This window comes from Chrysoperla carnea, chromosome 2 (assembly GCF_905475395.1).
Source record: "Chrysoperla carnea chromosome 2, inChrCarn1.1, whole genome shotgun sequence".
NCBI classification, from domain to species: Eukaryota; Metazoa; Arthropoda; class Insecta; order Neuroptera; family Chrysopidae; genus Chrysoperla; species Chrysoperla carnea.
The window spans coordinates 53,811,126-53,830,618 of record NC_058338.1 but is presented as its reverse complement, the minus strand read 5'-3'; the positions used below and the strand labels follow the sequence as shown (position 1 = coordinate 53,830,618).

Genomic DNA, 19,493 nt, shown 5'->3' with positions numbered 1-19,493 from the left:
ACGTTTCAAGTGCGAATTTAAGGTTTCGTACCCTAAACAATTAGAAAAGATTTGGTGATCTTCAAAAGGCCGGGCAATTTTTCTTGAAACTAACTAAGAACATTCTCGATTACCTTTCAAATAAAAAAAATCAAAATCGTCCCACCAATTTAAGCTCTACGATGCCACAGACGAATCGATCAGACTTGATTTTGTGTTAGAGCTTTCTTTAAACTTTTAATTGATATTAATATTGTTATAAATTGATGAGAAAAAACTGGTTGTAAAGAGTTGCAGCTTCATGTCCAGGCGCGTAATATCACAGAATATTAAAGTCTGCGCAGCAAGTACTTCCCCTCTACACACTGACATTAATTATTTTGTACTATTCGTTCAAATAAAGTGATAAGTAATTTAATGCAGATCATACCAGAACTTGTTCAAAGATATACTGGTAACACATGCATCGAAAAAATTAATGCAAAAATGTTTGCGTTGTCTTTACTATACGTTTCGGGAATAAATAGTAAGTGGCCCAAATAAGGAACTCCGAACAAGCACAGATTATATACATCGAGTGTTTTTTTTGAATACTGAAAATAGAGATAGTTACTAATACGGAATGCGAAAATTTTATGGGGTCGTTGGTGTTAGATAAAACATATCTCAGAAAGCTGAAAGATATCTCATGTTCTGTAGCTGAGTTTTTTCTTGTATAAAATAGAGGCAAATATCTACTATAGAACGTTATTCTTTATAAATGAACGAACAACTTATGCAAATTTTCGTCTTAATGTTATCATTTAAGGATGACTATTCAAATTTCATATGTGTCTATATTACTTAGTGTTTTCCTCAGTTTTAATGGTTTCACCTTTTCAGTTCATTTTTAATACAGTCGGTTTTTTTTTTTTTTTTTTCAAATTTATTATTTTATTTCTTTATCTCTTTCTATTATGAAGGAAGTCAAGACATTTGTTTGAATGAATTTTTGTTGTTTTATAAAATGAATCTGTCAAAATGCACTTTGTTGAAATAGGTAATCAGATAATTTAATTTTATTGCTTCCATAAAATCTTTCTAGGAATCATAGAAAAACGTTTGTAAAAATTTGGCTTCAAATTAATATTTTATGAAGATTTGCTTCAAGTTGATGATTTTGATGAGTTGTAATTTTGCACAGTATAACTTCAATTCTTCTTTCACCCCCTTTCGGTTTGAGTTACTAAAATTATTTTCCTAATCTTCAGATGAAGCATATACGTATCAATTTGAAGCAAATTGGAGGGCTCCAATTCTGTTAACCCTATCTCACACTAGTAACACTTTAACTTTTGTGTAGGTTCAGCCCCGTTATGATTCAGGCAAGATATAAACATAGACCAAGAAATAAATTTCAATGAGTTCAAATGATGTCCAAACTACAGCTTCAGAAACAGCAACCCTGTCTAGTCGTGGATACAAACTATTGAAAAAAATGGGAGAAGGTTCATATGCAAAAGTTTATTTGTCTGAATATATACCCATTGATGCATCAAGTGACACTAAAACAACGGTTTTGGCGTGTAAATTAATTGATACATCGCGAGCCCCTAAAGATTTTGTCCGTAAATTTTTACCTCGTGAATTAAATATATTAATAAAATTAAATCACCCGCATATCATTCATGTCCACAGCATATTTCAACGTAAAGCCAAATATTTCATATTTATGCGTTTTGCTGAAAACGGTGATCTGTTAGAATTTATATTAAAACATGGAGGTGTTGCCGAAAATCAAGCGCGCGTTTGGTTACGCCAAATGGCATTAGCCATACAATATTTGCACACACTAGAATTGGCTCATCGTGATTTAAAATGTGAGAATATTTTAATTACGAATAATTTTAATGTAAAAATTGCTGATTTTGGATTTGCTCGTTCCGTAATCGATGTATCTGGTAAAAGTATTCCAAGTGAAACATATTGTGGTTCATTATCGTACGCTGCTCCAGAAATATTACGTGGACAACCGTATGGACCTAAATTGGCGGATATATGGTCACTAGGTGTTGTATTATTTATTATGTTAAATAAAGCAATGCCATTTGATGACACAAATATTAAAAGATTATTTGAACAGCAAAATAATCGGAAATGGCGATTTCGAGCCAAAGTCATTGATATATTGAGTGTTGAGGTGAAAAAGTTAGTAACAGCAATGTTGGAACCAGATATAAAACGTCGTTATCGTATCGAACAAATTATTGCATGTGAGTGGTTAGCAATGGATCTGAGGTTACAGAAATTAAGCCCAGCGGAACAGAGTGCAATTGCTCAAGCCGAAGAGGAAAATAAACAACGTATTGAGCCTCTTTCTGACAGAGTAATACATTTTTCTGACCAAAATCAGTGTTTCTTTTGTATCAAGTATAATACCCTCAAGTGGAAGTTTTTATAATCAAAAGGAAATTGCGATAAGCAAATTTTTTGTACATCCCGCATCATTTCCGTTCTGTTTACATAAAATATGATCGTTATTTTACATTTATATTTCGTTTAGTAGACCAAACAAACTAGTAGAGGGTGATTGATTTTAATTTTTTTTAATCCTTACCATATTTTACCAAAAACAACAGAATAATTATCGAAACTCTGGAGGGTTAAGTAATCTGCATTTAAATCGAAAAGAGGTCATGTTTAAACTGATAAGAGTTGTTCCTATTGAATTTAAAACAAATATTCAAAAACTTTATAGTGCAATCAACGCTTTTCGCGCGAGAATGCAGAATGAAATGTCTTCGTCTCTTTGTTTTAGAAAGTTTCTTAGGTAGAATGAACTCAGACGAATTTTAAAAATTTCAAAACATCATGCAGATAAAATCAAGGATTTAATTAATTATAAAAATGATATTTGCTTTAGCTATATTTTTATAATGCATTTTAACATTTTGTTTAAAGATATTTTTATTACATTTCATACTATTTTATTGAACCATTATGATTATTATTTAGCCAAAAGTTTCTAAGCCATCGCGCCCTCTTCCTAAGCCGAAAGAAGAAGAACGAATGATACTCTCAGAACGCCAAAATATGAGTAAGGTATGGCAATCAAATGCTAAACTGAAGCTTTAAAAGCTAAATGTTTATTTTCGCTCAACTTTCGTTGAAACTTCTCAGTAGCTTCATAGTTTTAATATATCAACTAAAGAGCAAACATTAATTTTGAAAATTATTTTTGAAGAAAAGTAGGACTCAAAAAAGTACTTCAAATAAATAAATACTTAAAAAGATTTTGAGAAGAGCGTAGTTTTTGACAAAATTTAAAAAATCAAAAAATTTGTATGATAAGTTCTACATCTAAGTACACCCAAAAAAAAAGTTTCAACAAAACTTGGCAGAAAATTCAAGTGTAGATTAGAGTTATAAGACATGATTAATATTTTCAAGAAAGTCTACAAAACAAATTTTTTAGAAATCTTGATTAATAGAGAACCAATAAAATGTTGTCAGTTATGATTATCAGAAAAATATTTATGATTATCAGAAAAATATTAATGCAAATTTTGTTTCTATGCGCGAGGAGCGATTTTTTTAAACATTTCAAATCTGTTTTTTTTAAGTTTTTAATAAGAATTTTCCAGCTGGCACGTTTTAATTTTAAAGTTACTTTTTATATAAAGTCACCATTTTCCCTTTTTCAAAAAGAATCTTTAATCTTCTCCTTTCTCAAAACGTTGTTTGAGAAAGGTAAGCTTTCAATCTTAAGCCCAACTGTATTATGACTTGCATCTTGAGAAATATTTACTTTTAGATTTACATCTATTTAAAATAATTTCAAATAAATAATCAACAAATTGGCCTGATATCTCTTTACGCGGGTAAAATCCATCCGTAATAGCTTCGTTAGTCATAAATTCACCCAGTTTGTCATTTTGTATCACGACTCCTATTTTCAATAGAAGAGCACATAGCAGATACGAATAGCTTTTTTCAGAAAAGTGCATCAAATTTCGATCACTTATCCTCAATCAGAGATTGATATCAAGAAATTTAAATTATTTTCGTGGAGGGAGGTGATTGTTGCGTTTTTTGCCAATTTGCACCATGATAAACTCTATGAATGCAATAGGAAAAGAAGTCTACCCTCCAAAAATACGATTATTTGGGAGACTATGTTCGACATGCCTGTGTCACAAAACCAGGTTTGTTTGGAAGATACTCACAAAACTTTTGTTATGTACTCCCCTCTTAAGTTTCAACACCTTATTTTTATTCTATTTAGACTTGAAAAGTTAATTATATTCTATTTTTATTTAGCTTCTATCGGACAACCTCACATCAAAAGAATCAAAGCAGAATAATCACAGAGAAAGTGTCGATGATGAATCAGATGGAATAAAATTGGGGCGGATTATTCAATAAAATAGATATAAAGCGCAATAAAAATGCATTTTGATAGATAATTTTGTTATTTTATTTGCAATATTTTCTCCATGAATAATTCGTGACTCCAAGGATTTATAGGTGGCACTGCCTTAGCTGTTTAAGATAGTACTATCGGTAATAGACTTTGCATTCAGAATTTTCATTCATTTCAGAAACTTGGCATAGTTGTCCATTATTATATCATTTTATTTTATTTCACAAAACTGGACGTTCAGATTGTCAGTTCTCTGAAGGCCCCTAAAAATTTAACAGCTTAATTATGATATAATAATGGACAACTATGCCAAGTTTCATTAAATTCTGAATGCAAAGTCTATTATCGATAGTACTATCTTAAAAGTGTATAAGAGCACAGATTAAAGTTTTTATTTAAAATATATCTGCAACCCCCTGAAAATTTTTTACTATTTTAGTTCTCTGAAGGTGCTTTACTCCAGGTGGCTCTTCACGTTATAATTGTGTAGGGCCATCTATTAGTTTGAATAATAATTTAATTATTTCAATGGTCTTTCCTTCAACAAAGAGTTTATATTTATAATAAGAGTATTACATAGACAAATAAGACTTTTTTATTTCTGAAAAATAATACCAAACTTGAAATGATTTTTTGAATCCACTTTCAGCTTTCGAAATAAGAGTTAGAGATTGCAACAGTTACCAAGTTGAGCTTCACTTTCAAAAAACCACCGAAAAGACGAGATAAATTTTCAGACAAGCATTTTCTCCTCCCCCCCCCCCCCCCCCAATTTATTTTATCGAAAATATCATTCCTTAAAATAGACAAAATTGGGGTAGCTCGGGTGAGATATTCACTGATCTATATTTCACTTTTTGAATCAAGGTTATTAAATTATATGTTAGAAACAAAAACTTACTAAAAGCACAGGCTATCTTTGGATGATCTATATAACGCTCAAAATTGACCCATAACTTAAGTAAGTGTTTTAATCCATTTTTACTTTATTTAGTCAGTATCAGATGATTAGACCAGAGGAATCAAAGCAGACTGATGAAAGTGTCAATATTGAAGATGGACTTGATGGAATCAAATTAAAGCGGAATTAATGATTCAATAATATTTTTTTAAACAGCATACAAATGCAGTTTGAAAGATACACTTGTTCTTTTATTTTTGGGCCGACAACTTTTTATGCATGTCCATTGATGGAGGAATATAAATTTGTAGGTTGTAAGTGGCAGAATATTTACTACTGGCCACAATTAAGATAACACTATTCTTATAAAATAGGCTCTTTTCAAATACCTATAACTCTCTAAAATTTGAAGGCCTCCTACTCATTATGTGATTGAACCGCCAACATACAATGTGCTGGCCAAGATTCGTCTCTAGGGAAATTACTATGCTGTAGAGAAGAAGATAAAAAAGTGTCCCTTTAATTGTGGCCAGTAGTATGTAGGTTTAAAACACACACAAAATTATTTTGAAAGAGATGTTTGTTACTTTATTTTTTTGTTGTTGACAGTTTTATAGATTTATTTTTATATATGTATATATATAATATAATTTTTTTAATTAATTATTACAATTATTTAAATATTCAACAATAAATTGAAGAAAGATTGGTGATTTCATTTTTTTAATGGTAAAAGGTTTAACATTTAAATTTGTAAAATGGTCGTAACAGGTTTTGTGCATAATTAATATCGTGATTTGGTGAAAATGTAAGAATGAATGAAAGGAACGAAGTATTCGAAATTAATTGTTTTTGTCAAGTTAATAAAAAAATTTTTATATCAGTTCTGAAATTCTACGTATTTTATCATTTTTCATAGGGATAATTTACTATTATTATTTTTACCTAAACAATAAATAATATACATGAATAGTAAAGACCTTTAGAACCTTTTTTATTGTACTTAAAATGCTGAATGCTCTTCTTCTTGTAAATCGAACTCGAAGCAATACATCAAAAACAATACAGGAATTTTGAGAAAACAGAATGGATGAGACAAACGGAATATACAGAGTTTCTAAAAACGGCTATCTGTATAAATATGGGGTATATACCATAGTAGGCTGTCGTATGTTTTTATAAAGGACACAAAACAATGCGCCGTTTTGCTGAGAAACTCTAAGCTTGTAGGTCTTATGTAGGAGGAATTATTTTCCTCTACCATGTGCGCCAAATACTCGAGAGAAAAACATAGCTCAAAATATAACAAAGAAGAAACAAATCGAAATCAAATTAACCGATAACGAGATCAATTCGGAATAACAGACACATAAAATTACAATTGCATTGAAATCACACGAAGCACATTCAATTTTATATGATCGCCAATTTGTAGTAATGATGATATAGAAACGACAATGGACGGAGGAAGAATGCTTCCAGTTATTCCCATCTTACAGATTATACGAAATTCTACAGACTTCAAAAAATTTTTATCCTTATTTTTTGTTAACCGAAAAATGACTGAGCTGCCAATTTATATGACGATAAAAAAATCATTATAGTCGAGGCTGCAAAATTCTAGTTTTTTATTTATTCACTGTATAATTTTAAGGCTGTTGTTTCAATATACCGAATATTTGGACAGGCAGGCAATCAAATTAATGAAGATACATATTTGATACCAACCGCATACATTGCTGGAGAAACTTGTGTTTGGTTTGCGCTTATTGTATTCACGCCTGACACGTAACATGATAAAGGGTCAAATGTTAAGTGATTACATTAACATCAACGTATTTTATGCATAAAAATTAAAAAAAAATTAAGTTTTTAGTATCATGGTTTTGGGTCTTTAATATTTTGTGTATTATTTTTCAACTATTTATAAATAGTTTAAATATTTTTATAAAATTTGTTAACTTGGTAATACTTTTTTGGTTTGCTTGTTGAATAGGTAAAACGTAAATTCAAAAAATGTAAATTTTTTGTTAAGGCAATTGGTGTTTTCCATTAAAGGGGAAGACAATTATATTTATGATAAACAAAACTTTTTGAATGTCCGATTTCTTCACGAAAGAGAAGCATTCCTTTACATAATTACATAAATTTTAATGAGGTCACAGTGCAACATCATTTTTAATTGTGTTTGTGATTCTTTAAAAAAATAATATGAATAAAATAATTTATATTTACGATTTTTTATTTCCTAAAGAATAATATTTTTTCAATTGTATCAACCATTCCTCGGCAAGACGCCCATGAGTGGACGAATTGAAATACGTTTGATTGGCTAATAAAAGTCCACATTACAATCTTAACTAAGTTTTAAGTAAATTTTGGATTTTTTTACATTATAATATCAACGTCAACCGTCTAATCCACCAATAAAACTATATGGATATGCGTCGTTTAACTACATTCATGTTGTTACTCACTGTGAAGAAATCGGTTATAAATTGATATTTTTGAAGATGTTATAAGAAAGAGATAGATGAATTAATTATTTAAGAGCAAAAGAGACATAAAGTATAAAAAATGTTTGAACAAAAAGACAAATATATGATTATATAAAAAATTCAATTAAAATAAATACTTAAAAAAATATTTAATATATATTTTTTTTTTTTTTTTGGAAAATAGTAATATTTCACATCTTGCTAATTATTTTTTCTTTTTTGTTAATTTTATAAAAACAAAACATTTTTATTAGACAAGAATGGAATCTTTTAGCCGTTGTGGTAATGGGGATGATCGATGTGCATGGAATACATCATCTGTACCACCATCATTAACGAGATGATAAACAGCCATGTCCTTTTCGCCTGGTGTTTTCTTCATCGTCTATTTAAGGGAAAAATCAATACTTAAAATTAGTGGATGGAATACAATTTCGGGAGAAAGTATTTATAAATTTTGCGTAATATTGTGAAAGTTCCAAATATTAGCTAACCTGTGCCTAGTGTCTAATGCTATGTCAATCACACGATTGGCATAGTTTTCATATGACGGGCGTCATTGATGCTTTTTACACAACGACTCGTATTCATTTTAACCGAGCAAAGCGTACTTGTGGATATCTTGAATCTCAGTGAGAAATTTTATGTTTTTTTTTGTGATTATTAAAAGTTGGACTAAGTCTAAATCAATTCTAAAAAATTATAAGGTATTTGACTATTGTAAAAAGCATTAAGTTTTATAGTTTAATGGAATTTCAAAGTCATATAACATAATAATGATATTATTCTGTTCAAGTTTTGCTTTCAATTTAATTTTTTTTAATCGATTTACACTTACTACTTCTTGGTGTAATACGATTAAAAAATTTCAAAACTTTGCTTATATTATTGAACATATTTTCTAATGACATGGCGATATGATTCTTAACACATAAATGGTATTTGAATGGGGTTGGAATTAGAATTTGCATTATTGACATTTAGCTGTGAATATTTAGCGGTGCTCTAAAGTATGATATTATTTATATCACTTATAACTAATTTATTAGATTTCGATATTAGTCAAATTGATTAATATATTGTTATTTAAATTTGTGAATTCTACATAATAGTCCGAGCAGCGACACTTGATTGACTTTACAGTTTCTGGTTGAGTGACCTCTGGTTGCAGAAAATTATTAGACAGCTGCTTACCGACTGAAGCCAATTATCGTAATTTCGTATATCTATTTATATATAAAAATTAGTTTGGTTTTCGAAAATATACCTGTCTTAGAAAACTGCCACATGAAATTATTTATATCGGTATAATTATTACGGTGGCTGCAGCCAACATTTTTAACACTTACCTTCGAAATCTTCTTTCGCGAAAACGGCTCGTGGGATTTTTCTGACCAAACGACTGTTATATAACCTACGCATTTAGTCGATAAGCAGCTTTAGCTTGAGAGGCTTGAATAGAGAGATGAAAAACGGTTCCATTTTGTCTATATTTTTCAATAACCATACATTTAGGTCAAACAATAAGCAGCTGTACACTCAACCCCATGTTACTACTTAGCCTATAAACATTGTTCTAAGAAATAATATTCATTCCATTTTTTGGCGAGAAACGTTCTCGTTAAAAAAGTCGCTTCGGTGGCTTTATACTGCAAACATTACGTTATGTTAAATTCGAATCAAGTAAATAGACTATGAGCCAATATTGAAGCGAACAAATCCACCTTAATTAATTGATATCATCACTTACAACAATGTTATTTTACAAACAATCATAAAAATAAATTTTAAAATACTTTTTGATGAATACTTACTACAAAAAAATACACCAATTAAAAATAAATAGAAAAAAGCGCTTAAAATAATATAATGAATTTGAAAATAAAATGGAAAAGAAAATAGTTAGTTACGTTAGTGATTAGAACAGACTTACACCACTACTAATAGCATCCCCATGTGTAGAAGTGCCATTATTATTGGCAATAATTTCACCTGACTGGGATGATGATTGTCCAGTTTTCATTGGACACACCAAATCGCCAAAGTCTAATTCACCTTTACTTTTCTTACGTTTTAAAGAAAATTGTGATTTCTTAACAATCTAAAATAAAAAATAAAAAAACAAAGTTAAAATTATAATTTCTTTGAACTTAATTTTTTTTTAAATTTTTACCGATGATATTCGATGGTTCAAGTTAATAAAGGGACCAAAAAGTTTTATAACCTTAATTCTCTTTAATTCTCTAAATATCATGAAATTGGATCGAATATAAATTAGGATGATTAGACCAACTGTTAAATTTTTTAGCATTTTTGAATGTGCAGAAATTCAAATTTTTAAGGGTTGCAATGATTATAGAAAGAAAAATAATGGGCTATTTAATCCTACTAAAGCAAATATGATAGAACTAATTATTACTTTTTAACATTACAAAAACAATTAAGGCTTACTTTTAATTTGGTAGCTGGTGTCAATGGTATATAACCTAATACAGTTTCAGCTTCACGTTTCTCTTGTATCACATCACGTCCAAGTAATTCTTTGAAGTGAGTGCTTAAATGCCGTCGTAATAATGTTTTACTAGGTGGTATATTTAATAATGTTGCCATTAATTCGGCTGTAAATTTTGGTTCATATACCATTAATGCCCCATGTACACCAGCACCACGTAAATTTGGTGCATATTCAGCTAAATCTACAACACGTAACCATTCCATGACACGATGTGCTGTCCATAACGCTATATCTTTTGTCTCTGGCAGTGATTCATCTATTGATTAAATTTTTTTGTTAAAACACAGAATTGTTTAAGTTTTTTAAAAGTACTCAGCGATATCATTATGAAAAATGTCTTTTGATCATATTTTCTGAAAAATTGGAAGATCTTAGTTCTTGAAAAGTATAAATAAAGCAATCAGTTTTTTGAAAAGAGCGAAAAATTCACGTTTTGACATTTTAAATTCCTAAAATGTGTATCCCCATTTCATTATATTTTTGTTTGGCCTACCTTAAAAGTTTTTTCCTAATGCCGCCTTAGATACTAAATGTGTGAGACAATTTTCAAAGTTGCCATTTAATATATAAGAAACTTGGTTAAATTGGAACATTTAAATCGTTAACTCTTAGGTTAAATATCTCGTTAACTAAGAACTTTGAGCTTTGTGACCATTGCGACTTTAGTTTTACTTTTCAAGAACTAACATTTCCAAATTTTATAGTGCCATATTCAATACGAATTCTTCGAAGTGTTTTCTCTTTGGTACTCACCAGGTAACGATCGCCGTATTAAACATCCGGGATCAAAATCATGTTCTCTCAAAACTTGAATACCACGACGTATACTTGTAGCATGTAATAAAGACGTCACATGAAGTGTAGCTAAATCATCCACTGTTAAACGATGTAGTAATCGTCCATCAATACGTGCTTGTAAAAATGCATCTTTGTGTTGTGGTAACCCTGTATCATCTAGCCATCGTAGCACCCATGCCGTATCCAACCGTCCTGCTGACGCTAGCAACGTATCATTTGTTCCATTATCAGTTAAATCTAAAATTGCTAATTGCAATTTCTTTCGATGTAATGGATTTTTAATGCCCAATTCCTTTTCAAATTCATGACCAGTAGCAGCTTGCAATTGTGCACCATCTTTAACCCAACGTTTCGCTTCAGTTAAATACGCTTCTAATCCTAATTCTTGTAGCCAATCACATATGTTTTCGATATCCCATTCATGGAATGGTTTATCTGGTCTGTAAACCAACAAATATTTCAATACACTTTAAGGATTCAGTATAATTTTCTGGAATCTTGAGCACAGTGAAGTAAAACACTGCGTAGTAAAATTTAAAGGGCCTTGAAGTTTTACGGATATACAAGATTTATATTGACGTTCGAAAAAAAAGGTTGATGTTCATTTTTTGAGCGTACCTTTTCGAATCTGGTGGTTGGCTCCAACATAAACGCGGACCAGCAGTTGCACGCACACCACCACGACGAAATTCACCATCACCTGATAAATCATCTAAATTGCCTGATCCTGATCGTTTCATTTTTCCAAATATTTTTTTAATACCTTTATTTTTATTCAATGATGGCGATGCTTGCGGTGAAAAACTATTAACCCCATCGTTTGAATCTTCAATAACTACTTTTTCTGTTTCCGCTACAAAATATTTAAAAAGGAAGTTAAATAGTTTGAATCTAGTACAATTCTCCAAATCTTAACTACAAGCAAATTATCAAATTATTTCATGCTGAATTTTTATAATTATTTTTGGGAATCAGAATGTATTCATGCAACAATTAATCAATTAGATATAAAATTTAATCGGGTGAATTTTGTTACTTAATTTAGGAATGTTCTTATTAAATTAAATAAAAATTAGTTCTTATACTCAGTGCTAAAGCATGCACATTTCTTTTGAATGTCATATTTCTGAAAACTAAAAATTACATAATTGCCGAAAAAGATAAATTTTCGGGATTGAATTTTAAATCGTAGTTAATAATACGTGCAAAATTATATCAGGAAAAAAATTTACATTTAGGATTGTATCATGCGCGACACGTTACCATATTTTGAATTGTTAAATCTACAAATTTTCCACTTATAGAAGACTCTCCATTAAAAAAAATTACGAAAAAGCATGTTCTTTATAATTAGATTTGTTTTGAGAAAATTTTTACCTAACAGTTTCTAATAGCCTACAATTCCGCACAAAATTTAAAGCGTGATTTGGATCAATGAGACATTTTCAGCTTTATCGTAATTCTTCTAAAGTTAGGCTACTGTGTTGTGGCTAATATAAATAGATTATAGTTTATGTTCAATGCGCAGGCACCAGGCAACAAACAAACAAGCAAACGTATAATAATTTGTTGTCACCTAAATTCGGTACTGAATGCCCACGACCTCTAGCCCCCCCAAGTAGTGAAGATATTCCTTTACCAAATGCAACACCTTTTCTAGATGGCACACTCGCTGAATTAGGAACTCCTGTTAAATTTGTTTGTGAACTATTTGCATTATTATCCATTATTAGACCATTTGTTGATAAATACGTTTGACGTGGTAAACTGCCATAATGCAAATCCACAGTGCGTCGATAATTTGGTGGTGGTGTCTGCAATAAATACGGGGAGCGATAAATTTAATTTTTATTTTTAAATAAATTCGTTTAAATTTTTTCCTTACCCTCGGTTGATTATCATCATTACGAGTTGACAACGGTGTATTACTGGTTGTATTTCCTGATATTGGACTAGGCGTTGATGATAATATTGTGGAAGATATCTACAAAATGTTTTTGGTTGAATAAAATTTTTTTCCGCAAAATCAAAATTTTAATTTATTGAAATCAGTCTTTGCCATTGTGAGGCATAAAAAAAAGTATGGAAAAAAGATGAGAAAAAATTTCTTTGCAACTATCACAGAGCGTTAGTTAAGAAGTAAACACACTGAACGTTTCGGGATTAAGAAGCATCACAGCCCGGTGCTGGTTTTAAGAATATATTTAAGGATAAGTTTGACTGTCGTTAAAGTGTTCATTCTCATCTATGGATATACTTCGTTAATGACCAGCACTTCCACTTTATATGCAGTGCAGTGATTTGGCAGTCGAAATGATAACCTTAGATTTAGGTTCAGGCTTACTTTCCGTTTTAAGCTTAGATCTGGCGGTACAGAAACTGGTCCTTTTGATTTAACGAAGTTATCGTCTCATTCTTGGCCAAATGGTTTTCTTTCGATTAAATACCATAATGACATAATTTTAAGTCTTATTTCCTCCGAAAGCTAACGTTTTTCGTTGAAGTAGGTACAATCTGATATCAGAACATGATGTCCCCCCTGAAATTCTACAACTTTTGATTAAGCTATTTTTTAATTGGTTAACTACAAAACGAGATATTAAGTAAAGGTATAACCTTGCACGAATCTTTGAATAAATTTCTAACATAAAATAACTAATCACGCTAATGTCATATTTTTGTTTGCTTACTTGATTTGTATTTGTTGAATGGTGTACTGGCGTGGAAGTATGCTGTGGTATGGGAGATGTTCTTGGTATTAATGGTGGTTTTTTATTAATATTTGTTAACGTTGCTGATTGATTTGTAATCACATGATTACCATTTAATTGCGATGCATAATGACTAGTGCGCAATTCAATATTTTCACGTTCTAATGCTGCTTGTTGTAATTTTAATTCAGACATAGCTGACATTAATTCCAATTTTTGTGTTTCTAACGAGGAACGTGATAACATTTCCTACAAAAAAGAGATTCCAAATTTATATTTAATGATTGAATGTGAATGGATTTACCTTTGAAATATGAGACTAAAGTCGTGTGATTATCTATTTCTTTAATATTTTTTTTGTTTTATAAAAAGTATGTAAATTACTATCATTATAAAAATGTAGCAAAACGAATCGTTATATAAAATGATTAAGGGGAAAATTTAACCAGCTGAATTCTTTCAATATGATGTTCACGTTGGGGCTTCTCAAATTTTCGGCCAATAATACTTGTTTTATATATATATTTTAATATTCTCAGTGACATAAGCGAGATAAATGTGGGGCGAAATCTGCCACCATATCTCGGTCTACATTTTAAATGCTAGGGAATAATTTTATTTATACCATTTTTACATATATTTATAAATTTTTAATTTATTATTCTTAAAAATATTTTAGAAATAGATTTAACCAAGACTTAAAAAGGTTGTGTAAAAGTATGTGCATTTAAAAATCAGTTGTTCCCAATTTTCTTCTTCTTTGACTCAAATAATCCCATAGGTAATAATCAAAGGCAGAGACATAAAATTAACGAATAGGTGTGTAATGTACTATAAATAAGGTTTTCTCACGCAAACGTTTTTTCACCGAGCAGATAGTGTCAATTTCGTCTCGCTGTGCAAAACGAAGTTGCAGCTTTCTGCCTCTGTCGGGGAAAAAATAGTATACACACCACGAGAGCAAGCAAAGAATGTCTCAGATCTCATATTCATTGCTTTCACATTCTTTACTTTTGCTTCCTAAATGTGTAATATACTATTTATATCCGTATTCTTTTTGAAGGACCAGCACAAACTTTAGGGGAACACACTCAATAAATTCGAGTAAAATCCCGAAAAATTTACTAGGGTAAAATAGCAAAAAAAAAAAATTTATCCTGTTTGGTTTTATTGGACTACTTAAAGCACAATGAACTAAACGAAGGAATAAAAGTTTGCTTCTTTTTGTGTTATGAACGGAATATCTTTGCGGAATCGCTTAAAAGCTAATAAGAGCATACGGCGTTCATACAGATCTATAAAAAGTAAGTGTTTTAATATTCGTGTTTTGTTCAATATGAATTCGTTCTAGTTAAGAAAATGTCCAAAAGTCAAAACCGTAATATTAAGATTGACTTATGTATTCAGCAAATTGGGCTTTAACTAACTTCTTTGTGTTCCCTCAAACTGATATTCCATTAGAGGGTAAACGTTTTGAATTGACAGAATTCGCGACTACATTGAAATTCATAAAATCCATATTGAAGATTAAACAAAAATTCTGTGTTTTATTTTATAATTCTCGGCACGTTTGACAGAACATTAAAATGAATTTTTTGATATTCGGTATAAAATTTACACGGGATGAAGGCACGGGATTATTGTTAACAGATTGAGAACCTCTGATTTTAATAATGATGATGAAATAAATATTGTTATCACAAATATAAAGTGATAAAGCGATATTATTTTGTGTAAAAAGATAGAGTGATGCGTTTTGTATTTTCTTTAAATCATTTCAGAGGAAAATTATCTAATTTTTTTAAATAAATTATTATTTTGATTTTAAACAACAAAAATATATAAAATAAAACAAACCAAAAAATAAAAGAAATAAAATAAAGAAAACCATTTTTATATTTCTGGATTATTTCGGAATACTGTAAAAATTCAAATAAATATATTTTGAGCCACAAAAAAATTAAAAAAAAAAATTCATGCTTATTTGCTATAAATTAAAAAAAAGGTTTTCTACTAATATCAACTACAACAAACTTTTTTAAATTTGTTAAACTAATTTTAACTCAATGAATAAAAATAAACAAAGGTACACCCAGAATTACGTATACAGCATATTTTTGACACGAGTTTTCTGATTTTTAAAACTTTTCATGGAACACGATTAAAATGTAATATGACACTGATCTCAATACAACTGAAAACAGTCAAATAATCGACCTTTTTGAAACTTTGTATGCCTGTGACTTACTAAAGCTCAAGCAAAAAACTGAAAGACCTCTTGATTTGAAATTTTTCGGGCTACGGAACCCTAAACTGGCACTTTAAACATGTCTAAGATCACTCTCCGTTAAATTACCTTTTTTCTTAGAGACTTCTCCAAACTGAACCGATTTTGGAGATCATCGCCTATTTTTTAGTTATTTCGTGTACGGAACCCTAAACTTGCACTTGAAACATAGCTAAGAACACTCTCCATTAAATTACTTTTCAAACGAATAAAAAAAATCAAAATCAGTTCATCCGTTTAAGCGCTACGATGCCACAGACAGACATACAGAAACAAACACACACACATAACGGTCAAACTTTTTAACAAATAAATTTTAACAGCCAGGTAAATTTCTGTTTTAACCCCCGAACCAAAAGGGAGTGTTATAAATTTGACCGCTATGTGTGTGTGTGTTTCTGAAAGTCTGTCTGTGGCATCATAGCACCTAAACGGATGAACCGATTTTTTTTTTGTTTCGTTTAAAAGGTAATAAATGGAGAGTGTTCTTAGCTATGTTTCATGTGCGAGTTTAACGTTCTGTACCCGAAAAATTTGTCGAGGGGTTTTTTAAATTTTATAAAATTGTTGAAAAAAAAAGTAAAAATTAAAAATTTTTTTGTTTCTTATTTTGTTTTTCACTTGTTGAATAGTTTAAAATAATTCAATGAATCTCGAGAGTTGTCCTGGCGTGGTACACCGTATTCAAGATTTTTGCCTCGACTTTGGGCCTAAAACGACACTGAACGCGATTTTGAGGTGTCAAAAACTTTTATTCATTGGGTTAAATTTGTTAATAACATTTATTAAGATAATAAAAAAAGAAATAAAAAAAGATTCCAGTTAAATTTGGCCAATCTTTGGACATGTTGTAGTTCTGATTCTCATTAATTTAACGATTTTGTTCAAAATGACCAAAACTAAAACATATTATAAAATCAGTCAGCTGAAGTATCTTTTCCATTTCTTTTGTGACATTTAAATTGAATTTTCTCTTAAAATTTTTCTTAAAACCGTTTTCATATTGGGGCTTCAAAACAATTTTGAAAAAATGATGTGCTCTACAATGACATTGAACAACAATACAAGAAAAAAGTATTATCTTTTAAAAACAAAAATAGAAATTTTACATGCCATTATTAATTACAAAAATAAAACAATAAATAAACATGAAAATTTGCGTTTGCATTATTATAGTGTTTATTTTTAATGGTGACTGACCCTTTCCAACGTGTGACATCATGCCCTAAAACAATGCACAATTAATTTTTAACAAAAACAATACTTTTCAAGATAATAAATGAAAAAAAATCTGGTTTTGAAATAAATAGAAAAGAGGGGACAGTACGAAAATTTATATAAAATTGAATAAGCAACTTTTTTTAAAAGTAGTTAAGTACTAATAATACACGCGATATATTGTTCACAGCGCGTAGACCATTATAGCTCATCAAGATTAGCGTGAAGAGGAAAAAATTAGTAAACCTCAATTTTTTTTAGATTTCGCGTAACATAGTAAGCTTTTTGTTAAACCATAATCCCAATTAAATCGTTTAAGGTTTCGCCATTTGCGTGGTAAAGTATTGACAATCAAAAAGCAAAGAAAGCGTAATAACCGACAGTTTTATTTAAAAATGAATAGACAAAAATAGAATGCGTTTTCACTATTGGGCAAGGTTTTAAAATTACTAATGGTTTGGAACCGTGATTTAGCTTCATCAAATGTGAAATTAAAATTTAAAAAAATTCATAGAGATTAAACCATACAAGACCGCCCAAATCATGATATTTATCGGATTTTTTTTTTAAATCTGTGGTTGGCAACAAGTTCGCGATCACTCACGCCTTAAGAGAGCAAATTCAAAGCTGTATGAAGTTTTCAGTTTTTATTTAACGCAGTCGGGTTTTTTGATTAAATTTTTTTTTTTTTTTTACTTTTAGCTAGGATTTTCAAATACCTATTCAATGATATCTCATTTAACATAGCCTGTCGACATCTATTTTTTCTTTTTCATAATGTGGCATTTTTGGTTGTCGCCATATCAATATTTCATTACTGCCTTGTCATTATTGACACTCGCAAGATTAAAAAAAATCGATTGACATAAGAATTATTCAAATCGACCCACGTGCTTGGTCTCTAGAGTATCGCAAAGGAACAAACATACACACATACATGCATACGTAGACTGATTAACACATTACCTGTAGTTCCTATAAGTTGCTTATAAAATTTCATATTTAGCAAAGAATATTAAAATCCAATTCAGATCGTGAATGGGTAATAAATAGACGCAGCGATTATGAAAGTAAAAAATATTAAATATCTTTTATCTTTGCTATTTAACAAAGGTAAAAGATATTTCGTATTTTATATTTGAGTAGTTTTCTGACATCAAAAACGAATCGTAAATTAAAATGGACAGTTGAAAGCAAACAATTGACTGAGTAATTGTTGAAATACCATGTATAGACAGTGTTTATTAGGCAATCGTTTTTTTTACGTAAGTAAAGAAAGATAGCCACTCTTACACACATATTAATAACAGTATTTTTCATCTCACTTCTTCAGTGAGCATATTAATTTTGTTCTATCTCTAACGGTTAACAAGATGGGTCCTTTGGACCCAAGACCCAATGGACCTTTGTTGCTCACGCTATAAAAATTTCAGCTTGATATCTCTTCTAGTTTCTGAGTTCTCATGCCGACAGACAGACAGACAGACGGGCAGACAATCGAAAATGGACAAATTAGGTGAATTTATGAACACCTATACCAACATTTTGTTTGTAGGATCAATATTTTTAAGCGTTACAAACATGAGACTAAACTTAGGATACCTTGATATATTTCATACATACATGGTATAAAAACTCTACACAGACTGCCCTAGTAACTACAGAAAGTAGACATACATAGACATAGTTCTAAAATGCGGAATTCTTAATTTTATGCGATCGTAGATGTTGGCTTTGACGACCTCTCCGACCTAAAGTCCGTCGACGTCAAAGCCCTCCTGCTGTTCTTAAACAGCTCCAAATGGTTCATGGATTAGTTGCAGGGGATGGGCCAACCCTTTTTTCGGTATCACAACGGACCCTATGGTCTAAGTGTGTCCCCAGGAGAGTCACTCTAATCTAACCTAACCTAACCGTAGATGCTGGTTTACTTATGTTTAAAAAAGAATAACCTTCCAGTACCTCGTTTTCGCCGTATTACTGTTAGATTTGCATAATATAATACAAAGTGATGATTCTATTCTTGAATTTGATAATAATATTCTTTGATACTCATTAGGAAAAAGAAGTTTCGTGCAAAAAAGTAATAAATTAAACAAAAGTATAACAAAGGAAATAAAATACGTGCATTTTCATCAACAAATAAATAAATAAATAAGAAAAATAAAAAAAAAAACAAAATCA

General features: G+C 30.2%; 2 protein-coding genes across 10 annotated transcripts in view; one reads left to right on the top strand and one right to left on the bottom strand.

The window, feature by feature from the left end:
* Positions 1–964: 964 nt before the first annotated feature.
* On the top strand, positions 965–4,383 carry LOC123292768 (testis-specific serine/threonine-protein kinase 3-like). The gene is made up of 4 exons (XM_044873482.1): positions 965–1,018; positions 1,322–2,344; positions 2,974–3,060; positions 4,279–4,383. The coding sequence occupies exons 2-4, from the start codon at positions 1,379–1,381 to the stop codon at positions 4,381–4,383; spliced, it is 1,158 nt and encodes a 385-aa protein (XP_044729417.1). The 5' UTR covers positions 965–1,018; positions 1,322–1,378.
* Positions 4,384–7,995: 3,612 nt separating this feature from the next.
* The window catches only part of LOC123294152 (liprin-beta-2), a 30,875-nt gene continuing 19,377 nt past the window's right edge, over positions 7,996–19,493 (bottom strand). For 4 of the 9 annotated variants that reach the window (XM_044875246.1, XM_044875248.1, XM_044875249.1 and 1 more), the window contains exons 4-11: positions 13,784–14,053; positions 12,979–13,077; positions 12,670–12,907; positions 11,712–11,946; positions 11,049–11,533; positions 10,232–10,551; positions 9,714–9,881; positions 7,996–8,165 (exon numbers count right to left, since the gene is read on the bottom strand). In XM_044875246.1, coding sequence (XP_044731181.1) covers positions 8,031–8,165; positions 9,714–9,881; positions 10,232–10,551; positions 11,049–11,533; positions 11,712–11,946; positions 12,670–12,907; positions 12,979–13,077; positions 13,784–14,053 — 1,950 coding nt within the window. In that variant the 3' untranslated portion in view covers positions 7,996–8,030. The remainder of the gene's footprint in view (positions 8,166–9,713; positions 9,882–10,231; positions 10,552–11,048; positions 11,534–11,711; positions 11,947–12,669; positions 12,908–12,978; positions 13,078–13,783; positions 14,054–19,493) is intronic. The other 5 variants (XM_044875251.1, XM_044875253.1, XM_044875252.1 and 2 more) reach the window with 5 other exon arrangements.